Here is a 15,020-nt window from a genome sequence, read left to right on the forward strand (position 1 = left end):
CTACCCCAAATAAACCCACTTACCCCTTTTCTCCTCTTATCTGTCTCTTGTGTATATGTGTGAGTGAATGCATGAGTGGATACTATTGCAACAATTTCGGGATAAGGCATATTGATAGATAATTGATTTTCTGTTTTAAACCTACAAGAAAACCTGTTGCTGTGTGTTTATTTGACAAATAAAACACAAAGGGGTTAAACCCTAATAACAAAAAAAACACTTGCTGCGGTCAGGTGGGAGTTGAACAGTTGGAACCACATGGCTGTAACAAATTGGGAGTTGGTCCAGGATCCAAGCTGCCAGACAAACACGAGATTTGAAAACGGGACGAAGATTGACCTCTACAATTGTGGAAAAGTAAACAAGCAGGTTTTCATGTATTCTGTTTGTTCTCTATGGTGCTAGAAACAAAAGAGATGGCCACATTTAATGCTAAGGAGTTTCTAGAGTAGGGAGAGCTATCCCATGATTTAAATAAATTAAGTATTGAAGATTTAAAAAGCTTTGCTGCAGAGGTGGGAATCACTTTCAAACAAAAAGCAAAGAAACCTGAACTGGTAAAGAGTCGAGCTAACCATTTTAAACTTAACCCCGAACCAGAAGAAGAAAGAATGGAATCAAAGTATGAAAAAAAATAATTGTAGCTAGAATCCAATTGTAGATGAAAAGGGAAGAAATACAGTTGCAGTTGAAAAATGATGAGATACAGTTGAGAAGGAAAAGGAAGAAAGAGTTTCAGAAGGAAAAATAGGAGAGAACTGCAATTCCAAAAGGAAAAAGAGGAAAGACAGGTGACACAGTTTGAGTTAGGCTGCAAGAGCAAGATGAAAATGCCACCAGCCGCTCAAACCTTATTGCCATTGCGGAGCAAAATTTTGATGTACTGAAACACTCACTGTTAGTGCCAAAATTTAATGAGGCAGTTGAGTCATATTTTATCTCATTTAAGAAAATAGCTACCAGGCTAATATGGCCAAAAGAATGTTGGACTCTCCTCTTACATAGAAACATAGAAAATAGGAGCAGGAGTAGGCCATTCAAGCCTGGCTGATCATCCAACTCAGTAGCCAGTTCCCGCTTTTGCCCCATATCCTTTGATCCCTTTAAACCCAAGAGCTATATCTAACTCCTTGAAAACATACAATGTTTTGGCCTCGACTGCTTTCTGTGGTAGTGAATTCCACAGGCTTACCACTCTCTGGGTGAAGAAGTTTCTTCTCATCTCAGTCCTGAATGGTTTACCCTGTATCCTTAGACTATGGCCCCTGCTTCTGGACTCCCCCACCATTGGAAACATCCTTCCTGCATCTACCCTGTCAAGTCCTGTTAGAATTTTATAGGGCAAGGTCGTGAGTAGAGCTCATGTAGCTTTTTACCTGTAATCAGAAGAGAGTTCCTCTGACTCTGAACAAACTACAACTGTAATTCTAAATGCATATGAGCTAGTACCTGAAGCATTTAGACAGAAATTCAGACACACCAGGAAAAGACTCACACAGACATGCATTGAATTTGTAAGAACTAAACATGGCTTTTGATCACTGGATATGATTTCTCAAGCTCGAGCCCTCGTGAAAATTTGAGAGAAGTGATGTTGCTGGAAGAATTTAAAAATAGCATCCCAGTTAGTTTAACGACCCACATTGAAGAACAAAGATTTACAAGAATAAGAAAAGCAGTAAAAATGGTTGACAATTATGAGTTAATTCACCATTTGCTAACTCAGAATAAATTTGGGTCTAGTAACTCTTACAAGCTTGGGAGAGATAGCAGGGATGCAGAGGAAGCAGAAATGGGCTTTAGAGAAAAGGAGAGTAGGGAAGGAAACCCAGATTAGTCTCCAGCTTTTAAAAGAAGGAACCTGGATGATAAACCAGTCTACCCAACGCGTTTCCAATGTGGCAAATCCAGGCATGTCCAAGAAAACTGTTGGTATTCCAAAAAAACATGCACTGCAGTCAGGCCCGTGTCCTTAGCCATGAAAGTGGTAAGCATGTATTCTAACATAACTCAAGAACAAAGCACATACCAGAACTTTTTACAAAAAGGAAAATTGACTGCTTTTGTATCCCAGGTACCAGGCAAGGAGATAACCATCCTCAGGGATACCGGTTGTTTTCAAACCCGACTGCTGGCCAGGTTTATAAAAATGCCACATGAAAGCAGAACAAATACCATGGTATTGGTAAAAGGGCTTGCAAGCAAATGCTTGAAGGTTCCCTTAGTTAAAGTTTACCTACAGAATAAGTTGGTCACCATGTAGTGACAGTCTGGGTCATTCCGAGCTTACCCATGCAGGGGGTAGACCTATTGCTGGGCACTGACTTGGTGGGAAGCACTGTATTCTACCCAGAGGGTCCAGAACAGTCCACTGAAACTGGAGAAACTGAGGGGAACAAACAAAGCTCTGCATAGTTGCAGTGGGCTGGGGAAGTCCCAAAATTCCCACAAGGGCGATAGGGCCAGTGGAATTTAAAAAGGTCAAGATATAGCCAGAAGAATTTAAAGGAGCTAAGATAAAACCAGCAAAGTTTGAAGGAAAAGCACCACAGATATGGTTAGGTGAAACCTTTAAATAGAGACAAGGAAAGTTCCCAAACAGGCAAGCCGAAAGTGAGGAAGATGCCTCACCTAGTTGAAGTACCACTGGGAAGTACAGTGGAAGCTGGATAACCACCTGCGAGCAGTAGTGCCCCAGAGTACATGGGGAAGATTAGGGAAAAAGTCATCCGTGAAGTAAAGGGAAAGTAAAATGCCCTAAAGTAAACAACACTTGTGAAAATCACAAGAAAACTTAGTGAGGTCAGTGTGGATCTACCCACTGAAGAATCAAATCCAAAACCAATCAAACCCAACAATTTAGATTCAGAAGTCAGCAAGAACAGGGGTTAGAAGGAAATCCCACATGCCGCACAGGGGTTAAAAAACAATTTATCACCCACTATCACCCTAGAGATCAGAACTATTCATTGCCAGAACCTGAATTGTTAAAGGCATGTGATGAACATGGAACACCAACCCCATGTAACCAAAAGAAATGCAATTTTTTAATGGTACTTCAACCAAGGAAGGATGATAAAACTTAAAGTTGAACAAAAAATGGCTATTACAGACAATGCCAGCTGTAGCAGTTGTAAGATTGAGGTGTGGGTGCCATGTGTGGCCCCTAAACCTTTTCCCTTTTTCCCATTCTTTCTTTCTAAATCCATAAACCAAACAACACAAAAAAATTAAATGTGAGGAATTTCATTTTTGTCCCCCTTCTGGCAGTGTTATCACACATACAAGATGAAAAAATGAAGACTAAAGCTGAAGAGTTATAAAGATTGACTTTACCATTTAAAAAAATGGACAATGTTGCTAAAAATGGCTGCCAAAGGTAAACGATCTGGCCCTTGTATATTCAAACTGTCTGACAGGGACAAAGGATTACCTTTTGAGTTGGAAAGGATCAAATAGGCCATCCTGAAATGTTCCTGAATTCATTGGGTTCTTCTGAAACAAAGAAGGTATAATGTGGAAACATCATAACCGGATTATTCGGAACCCATCAAGAGACACTATTGAACTGAATGGGTTCTTCTGAAACAACAAAAGAGTGAAGTAGTCACATCCTACGCCATTGTTGGACACCACAGGGAGGGAAATTCACATCTCCCAACAAAGGCAAAGGTTGTGAAACTATTTTTCACCTTAAAGGTAGCTTCCTGAAGAGAGAGGGGCAGACACTCAAAAAAACAGCCTCACCAAGAAGCTTGTTTCTAGCTAAGGGGCTAGGAGCAATCCAGCAAACCAGAAGGGAAGTGCATTAGAAGTGATCTACTGTCTTCAGCTGCACTTACAATCCAGAGAGAAGCCTACAAACAGCTCAGGCCTGCAACCAACGAGAACTTGACTTCCGAGAGAATTCAACAAGTTTTACCGTGATGCCCTGAAACCCACCCCAAATAAACCCACTTACTCCTTTTCCTCTCCATCTGTCTCCTTCAGTCTGTCTGCATGTCTGCCTGCCTGCCTGTGTGCTTGAGTGAAATCAGCACAGTTGAATTTCTCAAACATAGAGCATGAAACACTTGCTGTGGGGTTTGGGATCACAAGGTTCCACACTATTCGGCAAGCAGTTCATGGTAGAAACTGACCACAAACCGCTGGCGATGATCTGGCACAAACCATTGACAAACGCATCTCCTCGACTATAGCAGCTCTTAGTGAAAGTACAGGGATATGACTTTGACGTCTGCTTAAAAACAGGGTACTAAAATGGTCACCGCGGAGATGCTGAGTAGATTGCCAAACCCAGGCAAACGTGATGTTCCACTGGATTTACAAGTGGACAGCATAGACATCAAGGTGGAAGATGTGCTCAAAATTGATATATTACATTTTGGTCAGCACAAATGTGACCAACTACATTCAGAAACAGCAAAATGACCCACCACTGAAGGCACTGTGGAGAGTCTTCATAGAAGGCTGGTCTGACACAGTAAAAGAGGCGCCAGAAACCCTCAGATGCTTTTGACCCTAGAGATGAACTTGGTATCTCAAAAGGGGTCCCCTTCAAGGGAAAACAATTGATTGTGCCCAATGCTGTCTGAGAGGACATCTTGTCACAATTTCACCATGGTCATGTGAGCATAGCAAACAAGACGACTGGCATGAGACACTGTTTATTGGCCAGTGGTAAACAGTGACATCGAAAGGTTAGTGAGGATGTGCGAGGCATGCTAAAGCCACCACCACAACAACGTAAAGAACCTCTACACCTTCACGCGATTCCGTCAGTCTCTTGGTCCAAAATCGCACTGACTTGTTTTCTGTTAATGGAGATGACTTTATCTTAGTCACTGATTATTTCTCCAAGTGTCCAATTATCGGTCAGGTAAAAGACACTTCAAGCGCTGTCGTCACAGACACATTGAGTGCCATATTCAGTCTATTCAGTGCACCTGAAGAAATCATTTCTGACAATGGGCCACAGTATACAGCCAAACCTTTCAGGGATATGTTTGCCAAATGGGATGTAAACCATATGATGTCCTCACCACATTACCCTAGATCTAACAGTCTTGCTGAGCAAATGGTTCGCACAGTTAAATCACTTATCCTGAAGCGTAGGACAATGAAACAAGATTTCCGTGTTGCCATTCTCCACCTCAGAACTACGTCTATGGCTATGGGCCTACCATCACCAACAGAGATCATGTTTGGCAGACAAGTGCGGATGACTGTGCTAAGCTACCATCTGTCCAAATTCTCCGATATGCTGGAGACGCTGCTCGAAAAACAGGAGAATGCAGATGGTGCATGACTGACACGCAGAGGTGAAACCACCTCAACTACATGTAGAATAAAAGGTCAGGGTTATACACCCGACAATGAGAACATGTTTACCCGCAGAGGTATCCAAAATTTGCAGTGAGCCTAGGCCCTACGAGATTACAACACCTAGCGGCGCGTTGTTGAGAAGGAACCGTAGCCAACTAAGAGAAGTGTGCAACGCAGCGGACTTGAATGCATTCTGACTATGAAGGTGTGACGGAACAACAGGACAACACAGTGACAACATGCTTGCAAACCCAAAACAGTCAAGGATGACATCCCCAGAAGGTTCTATCATAACCAGCTCTGAAAAAGTTGTCAAACCACCGAAACAATATGTGAACTATTAAGCTTCTGCATGTGTAATGTTCATAATCTTTATACCTGTGTAAATGATTTTGATATCTAATTTTGTGTGTTTTTACTTTTAGCAGACAAGACCTATCTTTGGTATGATTGCCTTTAAGGGTGATGTCCCTTTAAGATCTTAGTATGCTAATGAGCCAAGTACCAGGACACAGTCATGTGACTCGGAACCAGAGTCACTCTGCAACTATAACACCCAGAGTATGATTTAGATTTCTGATTTAGAGATACAGCACTGAAACAGGCCCTTCAGCCCACCGAGTCTGTACCGACCATTAACCACCCATTTATACTAATCCTACACTAATCCCATATTCCTACCACATCCTCACCTGTCCCTATAACCCCTACCACCTACCTATACTAGGGGCAATTTATAATGGCCAATTTACCTATCAACCTGCAAGTCTTTTGGCTGTGGGAGGAAACCGGAGCACTCGGAGGAAACCCACGCAGACACAGGGAGAACTTGCAAACTCCACATAGGCAGTACCCAGAATTGAACCCGGGTCGCTGGAGCTGTGAGGCTGCGGTGCTAACCACTGCGCCACTGTGCCGCCCTAGAATGGTTCTGTAAATAGTTAGCTCTGTACTGTACATAAGTATTTAGCTGTAATAAATCTGTTTGAGATCTTCAACCAACCATGCATCTCATTTATGTTGCATCAGACAACATAAAGAACTCATTACAACTATGATCACCGTTCTGTTAATGTTCACCTACTAACACCACCTCATTCCCCAGATCCAGCAATGTCTCCTTCCTTGTTGGACATGAAACATACTGGTGTAGAAAATTCTCCTGAACACACTTTAGAAACTCTTCCCCCTTTCTGCACTTTACATTATTGCTATCCCAGTCTATATTAGGATAATTAAGTTTCCCCATTGTAGCTATTATATAGATGTTGCACCTCTCTATCTTTCTCACTAGTTGGAACATTAGCCCAGTTCTCTGGATTATCGGTCCAGTAACATTACCACCATGTTATTGTTCCCTGACATTGTTATTTGTCCTTATAACCGTTACTCAGGTTCGATCTGATATATATTCTTTACCTCTAATGCAATTTTGAGAAGTAGGGATGCATGTCTTCAATGGATCTGGAATCTAACTGATACTCCAGATCCAGTCCTCATTCCTTTCTGTCTTTGTATATCTGTTGGAGATAAAATGGTAGAATATCATTAGCCATAACCCATGTCCCAATTGCAGTCATGACGATGGTATGACTGGATCTTTAGTACTTTAACTTTACAGTTCGAAAGTGTATCTGCTAAAAAAGCATTCAATATTTTATTTCACTTCTTTTCAATAAGCATGTGGCAATAAGTGTCAGCCATGGCTTAGTTGATTGCAGTCTTGCTCTGCGTCAGAAGGTTGTGGGCAGAGGTTCTGCTGCAGAGAATTGAGCACAAAAATTTAGCCTGACACTTCAGTGCAGTACAGTGGGTTGCTGCACTGTTGGAGGTGCTGTCTTTCGATGAGATACTGAACCTGCCTGCACTGTCTGGTAGATGTTAGTGATCCCATGGCACTATTTGAAAGGCTGCATTTCCTGACAAGATGGCCCAGTACTGGCACATGCACAAATGCAGCTTCATCGACTGAAACTTCACTATCTGCAGCATCTCATACATACGAATTAGGAGCAGGAGTAGGCCACTCAGCCCCTCGAGCCTGCTCTGCCATTCAATAATATTATGGCTGATCTGATTGTAGCCTTGCTTATCAAGAATCTATCTAACTCTGCCTTAAAAATATTTAAAGACTCTGTTTCTACTGCCTTTTGAGGATGAGAGTTCCAAAGACTCATGACCCTCTAGGAGAAACAATTTCTCCTCATCTCTGTCTAAAATGGACGACCCCTTATTTTTAAATAGTGGTCCCCAGTTCTAGATTCTCCCACAAGGGGAAACATCCTTTCCACACCCCTCAGGATCTTGTATGTTTCAATCAAGTTGCCTCTTCTAAACTCCAGCAGATACGCGCCTAGCCTGTCCAATATTTCCCAGGTATTAGTCTAGTAAACCTTCACCGAACTGTTTTCAGCGCATTTACATTCTTCTTTGGCAGCTACCAGTAATAGTGCAGTTCAATTTGACACAACAAAACAAATTAAACCCAAACCCCCTCAATGGCCACAATCGCCGACACCACCACCCCCCTCCAACAGCACTCAACTCCCTCCCGCGATCGATGCCTCAATTGCCACTTCCCTTCGCCGCTCCCTCCCATGCCCACCTGCTCGCCGTTCCCTCCTGCTGCTCACTCCCTGCCTCACCGCCTGGAGAAGCGTTGATGGGGGGGGGGGGGGGGTGGGGGTGGCGGTGGCGTTGGTGTGTGCAAGTGGCAAAGTTGGGGGAGAAGCGGCAAGTTGGGATGGAGCGGCGCGCAGTCAGGAGCAAGAGATAATGGCAGGATATGAGCAGCCAGGAGCAGGAGAGAATGGTGGAATGGAGTGGCGAGTAGACAGACGTGGGAGGGAGCGAGGAAAGAAGCAGTGATTGAGATAGTGATCGCGGAACGGAGCGGACAAGAGAAGCAGCAATTGATTGCGGGAGGGAGAGGGAAAGAGAATCAGCGATTGAGGCGGTGATCGCGGAGGGAGTGGGAAAGAAGTGATTGCGGAAGGGAGAGGGTTACTATGGGGGGAGGGTGGAGGCGGCGATCGTGGCCATTGAGGGGTGAGGCAACTCTCAGACGTCATTACGTGGTGACGTCACCGCGCACATGTGTGGATTCATGCTGGCAAGCTGGCAAATGTTCGGACGCCCTGATTATGTTGCCGATCGCTCTGCGCATGCTCTGTGTTGTCAGGAGACATTTCCTTGAAAAAAAAGCAGGGGAGTTAGTCCAGTGCCCTGGACACTATTATCCCTCAATCGCCATCACAAAAACAGATTATCTGGTTATTATCACATTGCTGCTTGTGGGAGTGTACAACTTGGCTGCTGTGCTTCTTATACTTCAAAAAGTACTTCATTGGCTGTGAAGTGCTTTGGAATGAGCTGAGGTAATGAAAGATGAACTGCAAGTCTTTCTTTTCATTAGAACTTTTTAACGTTTGTATGTTGCAGAAAGATTTCTGATGACTGTCCTCACTGACCTCCCATGCCTCAAATTTAAAATTCTCACCCTATGTTTCAATTCCTTCATGACTTTGATAACTCCTTCCCCCTTCCTGTACCTTGTGCACTAGAAATTCTTCCTTGCTCTTTTAAAACACTTCATAAAACCCACAAGTGCCAATTGATCTTTTCTGGAAATTTCATAACATTGGTCAAATCCATAGGGCTATTCCTCCAAGCCTTCTACAAAATCTGCCTATTAACCTCTCCCCTTGAGGAATCACTGCCTTCTTGTCTATTGAAAGTCATCTGCGCAGCATGGAACTGCAGCATCCCAGAGTATACCTGAATTGATACTTTTCCCATAAGCTCCAGGAAACTATCCTGACTGGATGAACCTATGACCTATCTATCTCCTTGTATGTAGAGATCTTTATCACTTGTAGGATTTTATCCAGTTTCCTTTTGAATGTTTGCAGCGAATCTATACTCACTGCATGTGCAAGGAACTTATTTCAGAGGTTGAAGCTTCTTAACATCTAGCCTATTCCTACCCCCCTTTTTATACTTGTGTCCACAGTTCTCCCTAACCTTTCTAGCTCACAAACCTATCCATGTAGACCAATTCTAATCCTATCATTATTTTAAAGACTTCAATCGCATCTCTGCGCTTTTCTAGATGTCAATCTATTAACTTCCTTTGCACATTTTGATGGTCACAATGTTCCCCCAACATGTAAGAGAACTAAAACTGGGCATGGTATTCTAGATGTGACCTAACTTAGGAACATAGGAACAAGAGTAGACTATATAGTCAATGCTCGCTAACCTACGTTGGCTCCCTGTCAAGCAGCTCCTTGATTTTAAACTTCTCATCCTTGTTTTCAAATCCTTCCATGGCTTCGCTGCTCCCTATCCCTTTAATCTCCTCCAGCCCCACAACCCTCTGAGATATTTGTGCTCATCTAATTCTGCCTTTTTTGTGGTAACTTCGAACAAAACACCGCCTAACCTAATTTCCAGGGAATGTAACCCTAGTTGTGTAATTGCTCCTCTTAACTAACCCTTTTAATTCAGATATAATTCTGTTCAATTTGCACTGTACTCCCTCCAAGGTCAATATATCCTTCCTGAGGTCTGGTGCTCAGACTGAATCAGGGACAGGGACTCACCAAAATACTCGATGGTCAGAGATCAGTGCTGGGGGCATTACTGTTTACAGTGTAGAGAAAAGATTCAGAGCTGAGGACAAAGACTAAAGCTATGCAGAATTCTTTACAGTACTCCAGATGTGACCTAACCAGGGCTTTGTTTACCTGTACTTCTACCTTGTATTCCAATCCTCTGGATATAATGGCTAGCATTCCATTAGCCTTTGATTATGTTCTATACCTGTTCATGGTATTTTAATGACCTATTTATCTAGACCCCAAGACTCTTTGGACCTCCACTGTTTCTAGCTTTTCACCATTTAGAAAGTAGTCTGTTCTATCCTTTTTTGGTTCAAAGTGGATGACCTCACATTTTCCTACATTGAAATTCATTTGCCACAGTTTTGACCATTCACTTAATCTGTTGATTTATTTTTTTACATAGAATATACAGCATAGAAACAGGCCATTTGGCCCAACCAGTCCATGTTGGCATTTATGCTTTGTTTGAGCCTCCTCCCATTTTTCCTCATTTAAGTCTATCAGCATAACCATCTGTTCCTCCTCCCTCATATGCTTATCTAGCTTTGCCTTGTACTATATCTCAACTACTGACACATTCTCACCACTCTCTGGGTAAAGTAGTTCCTTCTGAATTCCCCATTTGATTTCTTGACTGACTTACATTGGTGGTCTCTAGCTTTACTCTTCCCTACAATTGAAAATGGTCTCTGTGTCCACTGTATCAAAACATTTCATACTTTTAAAGACCTCTATTAGGTCACTCCCTCAATTTCACCAAAGAGACCCAGTCTGCAACTCATTCAATTTGTTCCTTATACTGCATGTATTTATATAAAGAATGCTTATTTGGGCCACACTCCTAACCTGTCCTCCTGCTTTTATGTTTTACTCACATGTTTCTTTTTTTCCCCTCTCTCCTGGTTTAAATACTTTATATCTCTTTGTTTTCCCTTTACCTGTAGTGTCTGCAGCACAATTTCTGACTGTTATTCCACTTTCTTCCTTTTCATTTGTTTTTGAACTATTACTACGCTAGCTATACTAACTTTTCAGCCTGAGCCTTAGGGAAAGAAAATGTAGTGTTTACTGGTTCGCATTTAATTGTCCTGGTAATATATCCCAACACTTTCATAATGGCCTTGTAGACTGGTCATGGACCTTGAACACACAACCCTGTATGGTACATTCATGCTTAGAATTGCCCCTATCCCAGTGCATCACACTCAATTGGTCTATATTAAAAGACATCTGCCAGAAGATCTCTCCAATGTGGTAATATGTAAGCGAAGGACCCAACGTATAAATGAGAAGTCCTATGGAACAGATGGTTCCAGAAACTGGTCAGTAACTGTCCCTCAAATTGCACTAAAATGCAGGCTCACATTTACTATTCTGCATGAAAGTAAAGATTAAAACAGACTATCCATAGATGGCATATGGTGAAAGGGTAAATCATACACAGTATCTTTGAAAGTGTCTGTCAGACAACATTATAAAGTATAATCTTAGGTGCAACATCCAAATAATCCACAATTGAGAATCATTGCATTTGGAATGCTGTCAGAAAAATCAACTAAGTTTCCAAAGTAACTCAAGTGCTGGAGGACTTTTAAAAGCCCATTAATAATTTGAAATGTAGAACTTGGAAAAAACTGCATTTAGCAATAAAAAGAAACTCTCAAACATTCTGACGTGCCAAAGTAAATAAAGTGTGGGTGGCTGCAATATTCCACCTTGTTGAACATGGACCAGACACCTCCTGTGACTCCAGTGATTCAGTGGTGAGTGATAAGAGGGTTTTATCAAACCCATGTTTTATTGCTTCATATCTTTTAGTCTCTATTAATATCATACATTGTATAAAAGACATTTGTACAATCCTTAAACACATGTAAATGTGCCTGGACCGTAACTTAATGCTTTTGGATTAGTTCAACATTCAGCTTCCATATATTCAAAACTTTCCAAAGTTCAATTCCGACCTCACTGTTCAAATTAATTTACATTCCAACGTAAATTAAATGTAAGTCTTGCCGTTTTATTTCCACAGATGACTTTTCCACGTCAACATTATTGGGTTCAAATAGCAGCAAGTCATTATGATCTTGGAGGAGTTGTCTGCCAAAGATGAAGAACTGGTGTGGCTGAGGAAAGGGTGGAGATTGAAGGGGTGCAGAACATGAGCCTAGAATGTAATTACATCAGTGGGATACCTCATTTGTAGGTATCAACAGAAATAATTGGGATACTTCAGCCACTGGTGATCTCTATAACAGTATTGGAAGGAGAGTGCTGAAAGATTAACTACATTGTTCTCAACCACAGGGTGTAGTTGCCATAGCATATTATTCTGCTCACACTTGAGACTCCACTGCTTCCCTTTAGCATATGGACCTTATCCATGAACACTTCCTCTGTATCAGGTGAAGATCACCTTAAGGGTAATGAGGGCACTGTGACTGATGTATCTCTCCATTTTGAAAGCCATGAGTATTTAAAATGAAGATTTCTTGGAAATCTCAAAGAAATGGTGAAATCTGAAAAGGGCCTTCAAAATGGTGTACTCCACATATAATTTGATTTTCTAAATTTATCACCGATCTCAAAATCATGCAACTTTGATACTTTAGCACTTGAAAGTACTAGATTTATGGACTGCTTGTTGATATTCTATACCCATTTTAATTGTTTTGGAGATAGTCATTAAATTTATGACCAGATGATAAATTCTATGTTTGGAATAAATTATTTCTATTGATCACTTCTTTATTATGTCTCTCTCTCTCTTTTGGCATGACACTTTTCTTGCACATTTTATATATTAGTTGCAAATGAACTTCCAACCTAACACTTCAACCTGATGGTCGTTGAAAAGGTTCTAGAATCATATGTCATTTGTTTTCCCATACACTCTTGCTTCTTCATGTTTACATATTAAAGTGTTGTCTGCATACTTTGAATCGCATCATTTTTGAAATAAATGTTACTTGTCATAGCCATGAATTTGCATCAGCAGATGTTAAGATGCTCCTTCTGTGTTACTTAGTGATATCATAGTGAGATTTATTAAATATGTATGTATGAAAGATTCACTGTTTTGCCATGACTTAATATGGGTAAAATGCATTATATGGGTGCTACTTATATTACATGTATCTCCACGCTGTTTCGAATGTGATGAGACCAATCTCAGTTTATCCCATGTGATTCTTTCCCTCCAACTCAGCAAATGTTGACTTTTTCCCCAATTATCACTCCACTTTCCTGAAGGCACTGATTCCTGACAGATTGTGTCGCCAGGTCATTTAACTGGTGGGAGCTTTATGGCCAAGACATCTAATGTTCACGTGTATGTCTGCACATTTTTCCACAAGGTCACTGGATGGTAATGAGGATGGGAACCACTGGCTGTTTTCCCCCACCCGCTCATAAATACTCCAAATATTGCTCTGGTTGTCATCAGCTAACAACACAACGTGGTGATTGAATCTGGGACAGCCTCTACTGTTTGGCTTAGTACCAAACTAATTAGCGCTTTTATTCCTTAGGCCATTATCTGAACTCCTAACTGATATGTTTAATCATTGAGAGCCAGATGGTAATACATCAAAGAATCAGTCACATCTAAATTACTATTTTACAATAGGCACAAAGTGAGTGATGAAGTTATGAACTGTTAGAAATTCACATTACTTTTAAAAACTCTCTCAGATTACAAAGTCACTTTTTGTAACAAAGGACTGCATTATTTTCTTTTGTTTTCAGAGAGAAAATGGACCAGGTTAGATGGGATTTCTGGTATGGGTCCACAAACTTTCAATGAAACTATCACAGGTGCGTTCACAAGTATTTCTATCCCAGCCTGGGCTAAAAACAGAAGATGCTTGTGGGAGGGATTATTTTGAATGTATAATTGATCACATCTCTTAATACATAGCGTAGTTGATTGGGCAGCATTTTCAGATCTGATTCCATTTAATTGACATCTAGAGGCAAGCTACATGAAAATCATCTGGTGTTAACCATTAATTCTGTGCTAAGTCAAAGAAATAGTAATTTTATGATCATATTTGAAAAAGTTCCACGTTCTCTCCTAATCCTATAGTTGTCCATGACACACTATTTCTTGACTCATTGAGCAGTTAGTGAATGCTGGCATATCCCTGCTGATCCTCAGCAGGCAGCGAGGATTGTGCACTGGTGCCCCTGGTCAATTTGGAGAAATGTACCTAGCTCTTGCTTTGTTCTTTACAGTTCTGAACAACAGTCCTAAATATAAAACTATTTATTGAAGCAGAACCTTTTATTTGCAATAAGTCCTCTTGCAGACATAAGCAGAGTAGAAGGAAAGTTATAAACCAATTTAATCTCTTAAGGGTACATTCGCTGGTCCTTCACTCCTATGAGGAGCTGTGCTTGAAAGGAGCCCAGGCCATAGAATCAGCACTACCATATTGTAGACCTGTCTCCAGTGCCAGGGACGGCATTTGCCTTGCAAGGATAGAGTTCCAAAGTAGGGGGTTCTCTGATTGGGCCATTGGTCTTCTGGACGTTTCTGGTGGCAACATAGGGGAAATGGCCCCTGTACGTGGAGTACCCACATGCATAGTACCCTGGCTGTGGTGGCTTACAACCTATTCATGTTGTCTAGTACCTGCTGGTCAGCCTGCTATGTAGAACTTACCATTTCTTGCCAATTTTGTTAATGATTGCATTGGGGCCAATGAAAAATCACCTGGAAACTTCAAAAGTCCTCAGAGCAATGCAAATTGGAGAGGGAGGGAGAGAGAAAGAGAGTAGGAGCGACTCAAACTGCGGAGATCAACACAAGTGAGGGAGAGAGGAAGTGAGACAGAAACTACCTAAAGGGGGAAGTGAGATACACAAATTGGGGAGAGAAACAAACTGGGGAGGGAGTGAGTGAGTGAGAAATACAAACTGAAGGAGAGAGAGAAATAAACCAAGGCCTGTGATCTGTGCGGTTGTATTGTGTTTTATTAGAAGAGTCTGGGAGTTTTGATGTTTCTTCCTGAAGACTGAACCTCATCTCCTTGAAGCTGGGTTTCAGTGGTGGGGCATGGGAGTCTG

The 15,020-nt window shown here is 41.6% G+C and overlaps 1 protein-coding gene across 2 annotated transcripts in view; it reads left to right on the forward strand.

Annotated features, from left to right (window-relative positions):
• fndc1 (fibronectin type III domain containing 1) overlaps positions 1–15,020 on the forward strand; it is a 316,339-nt gene that overhangs the window by 102,675 nt on the left and 198,644 nt on the right. Inside the window, exons 1-2 of one of the 2 annotated variants that reach the window (XM_068044774.1) lie at positions 12,089–12,152; positions 13,698–13,766. In XM_068044774.1, the coding sequence (XP_067900875.1) occupies positions 13,733–13,766 (34 nt within the window). In that variant the 5' untranslated portion in view covers positions 12,089–12,152; positions 13,698–13,732. Of the gene's footprint in view, positions 1–12,088; positions 12,153–13,697; positions 13,767–15,020 lie in introns of those variants that run through there. The other variant, XM_068044773.1, reaches the window with a different exon arrangement.

This window comes from Heterodontus francisci, chromosome 13 (genome assembly GCF_036365525.1).
Source record: "Heterodontus francisci isolate sHetFra1 chromosome 13, sHetFra1.hap1, whole genome shotgun sequence".
In the NCBI taxonomy this organism is placed as follows: domain Eukaryota; kingdom Metazoa; phylum Chordata; class Chondrichthyes; order Heterodontiformes; family Heterodontidae; genus Heterodontus; species Heterodontus francisci.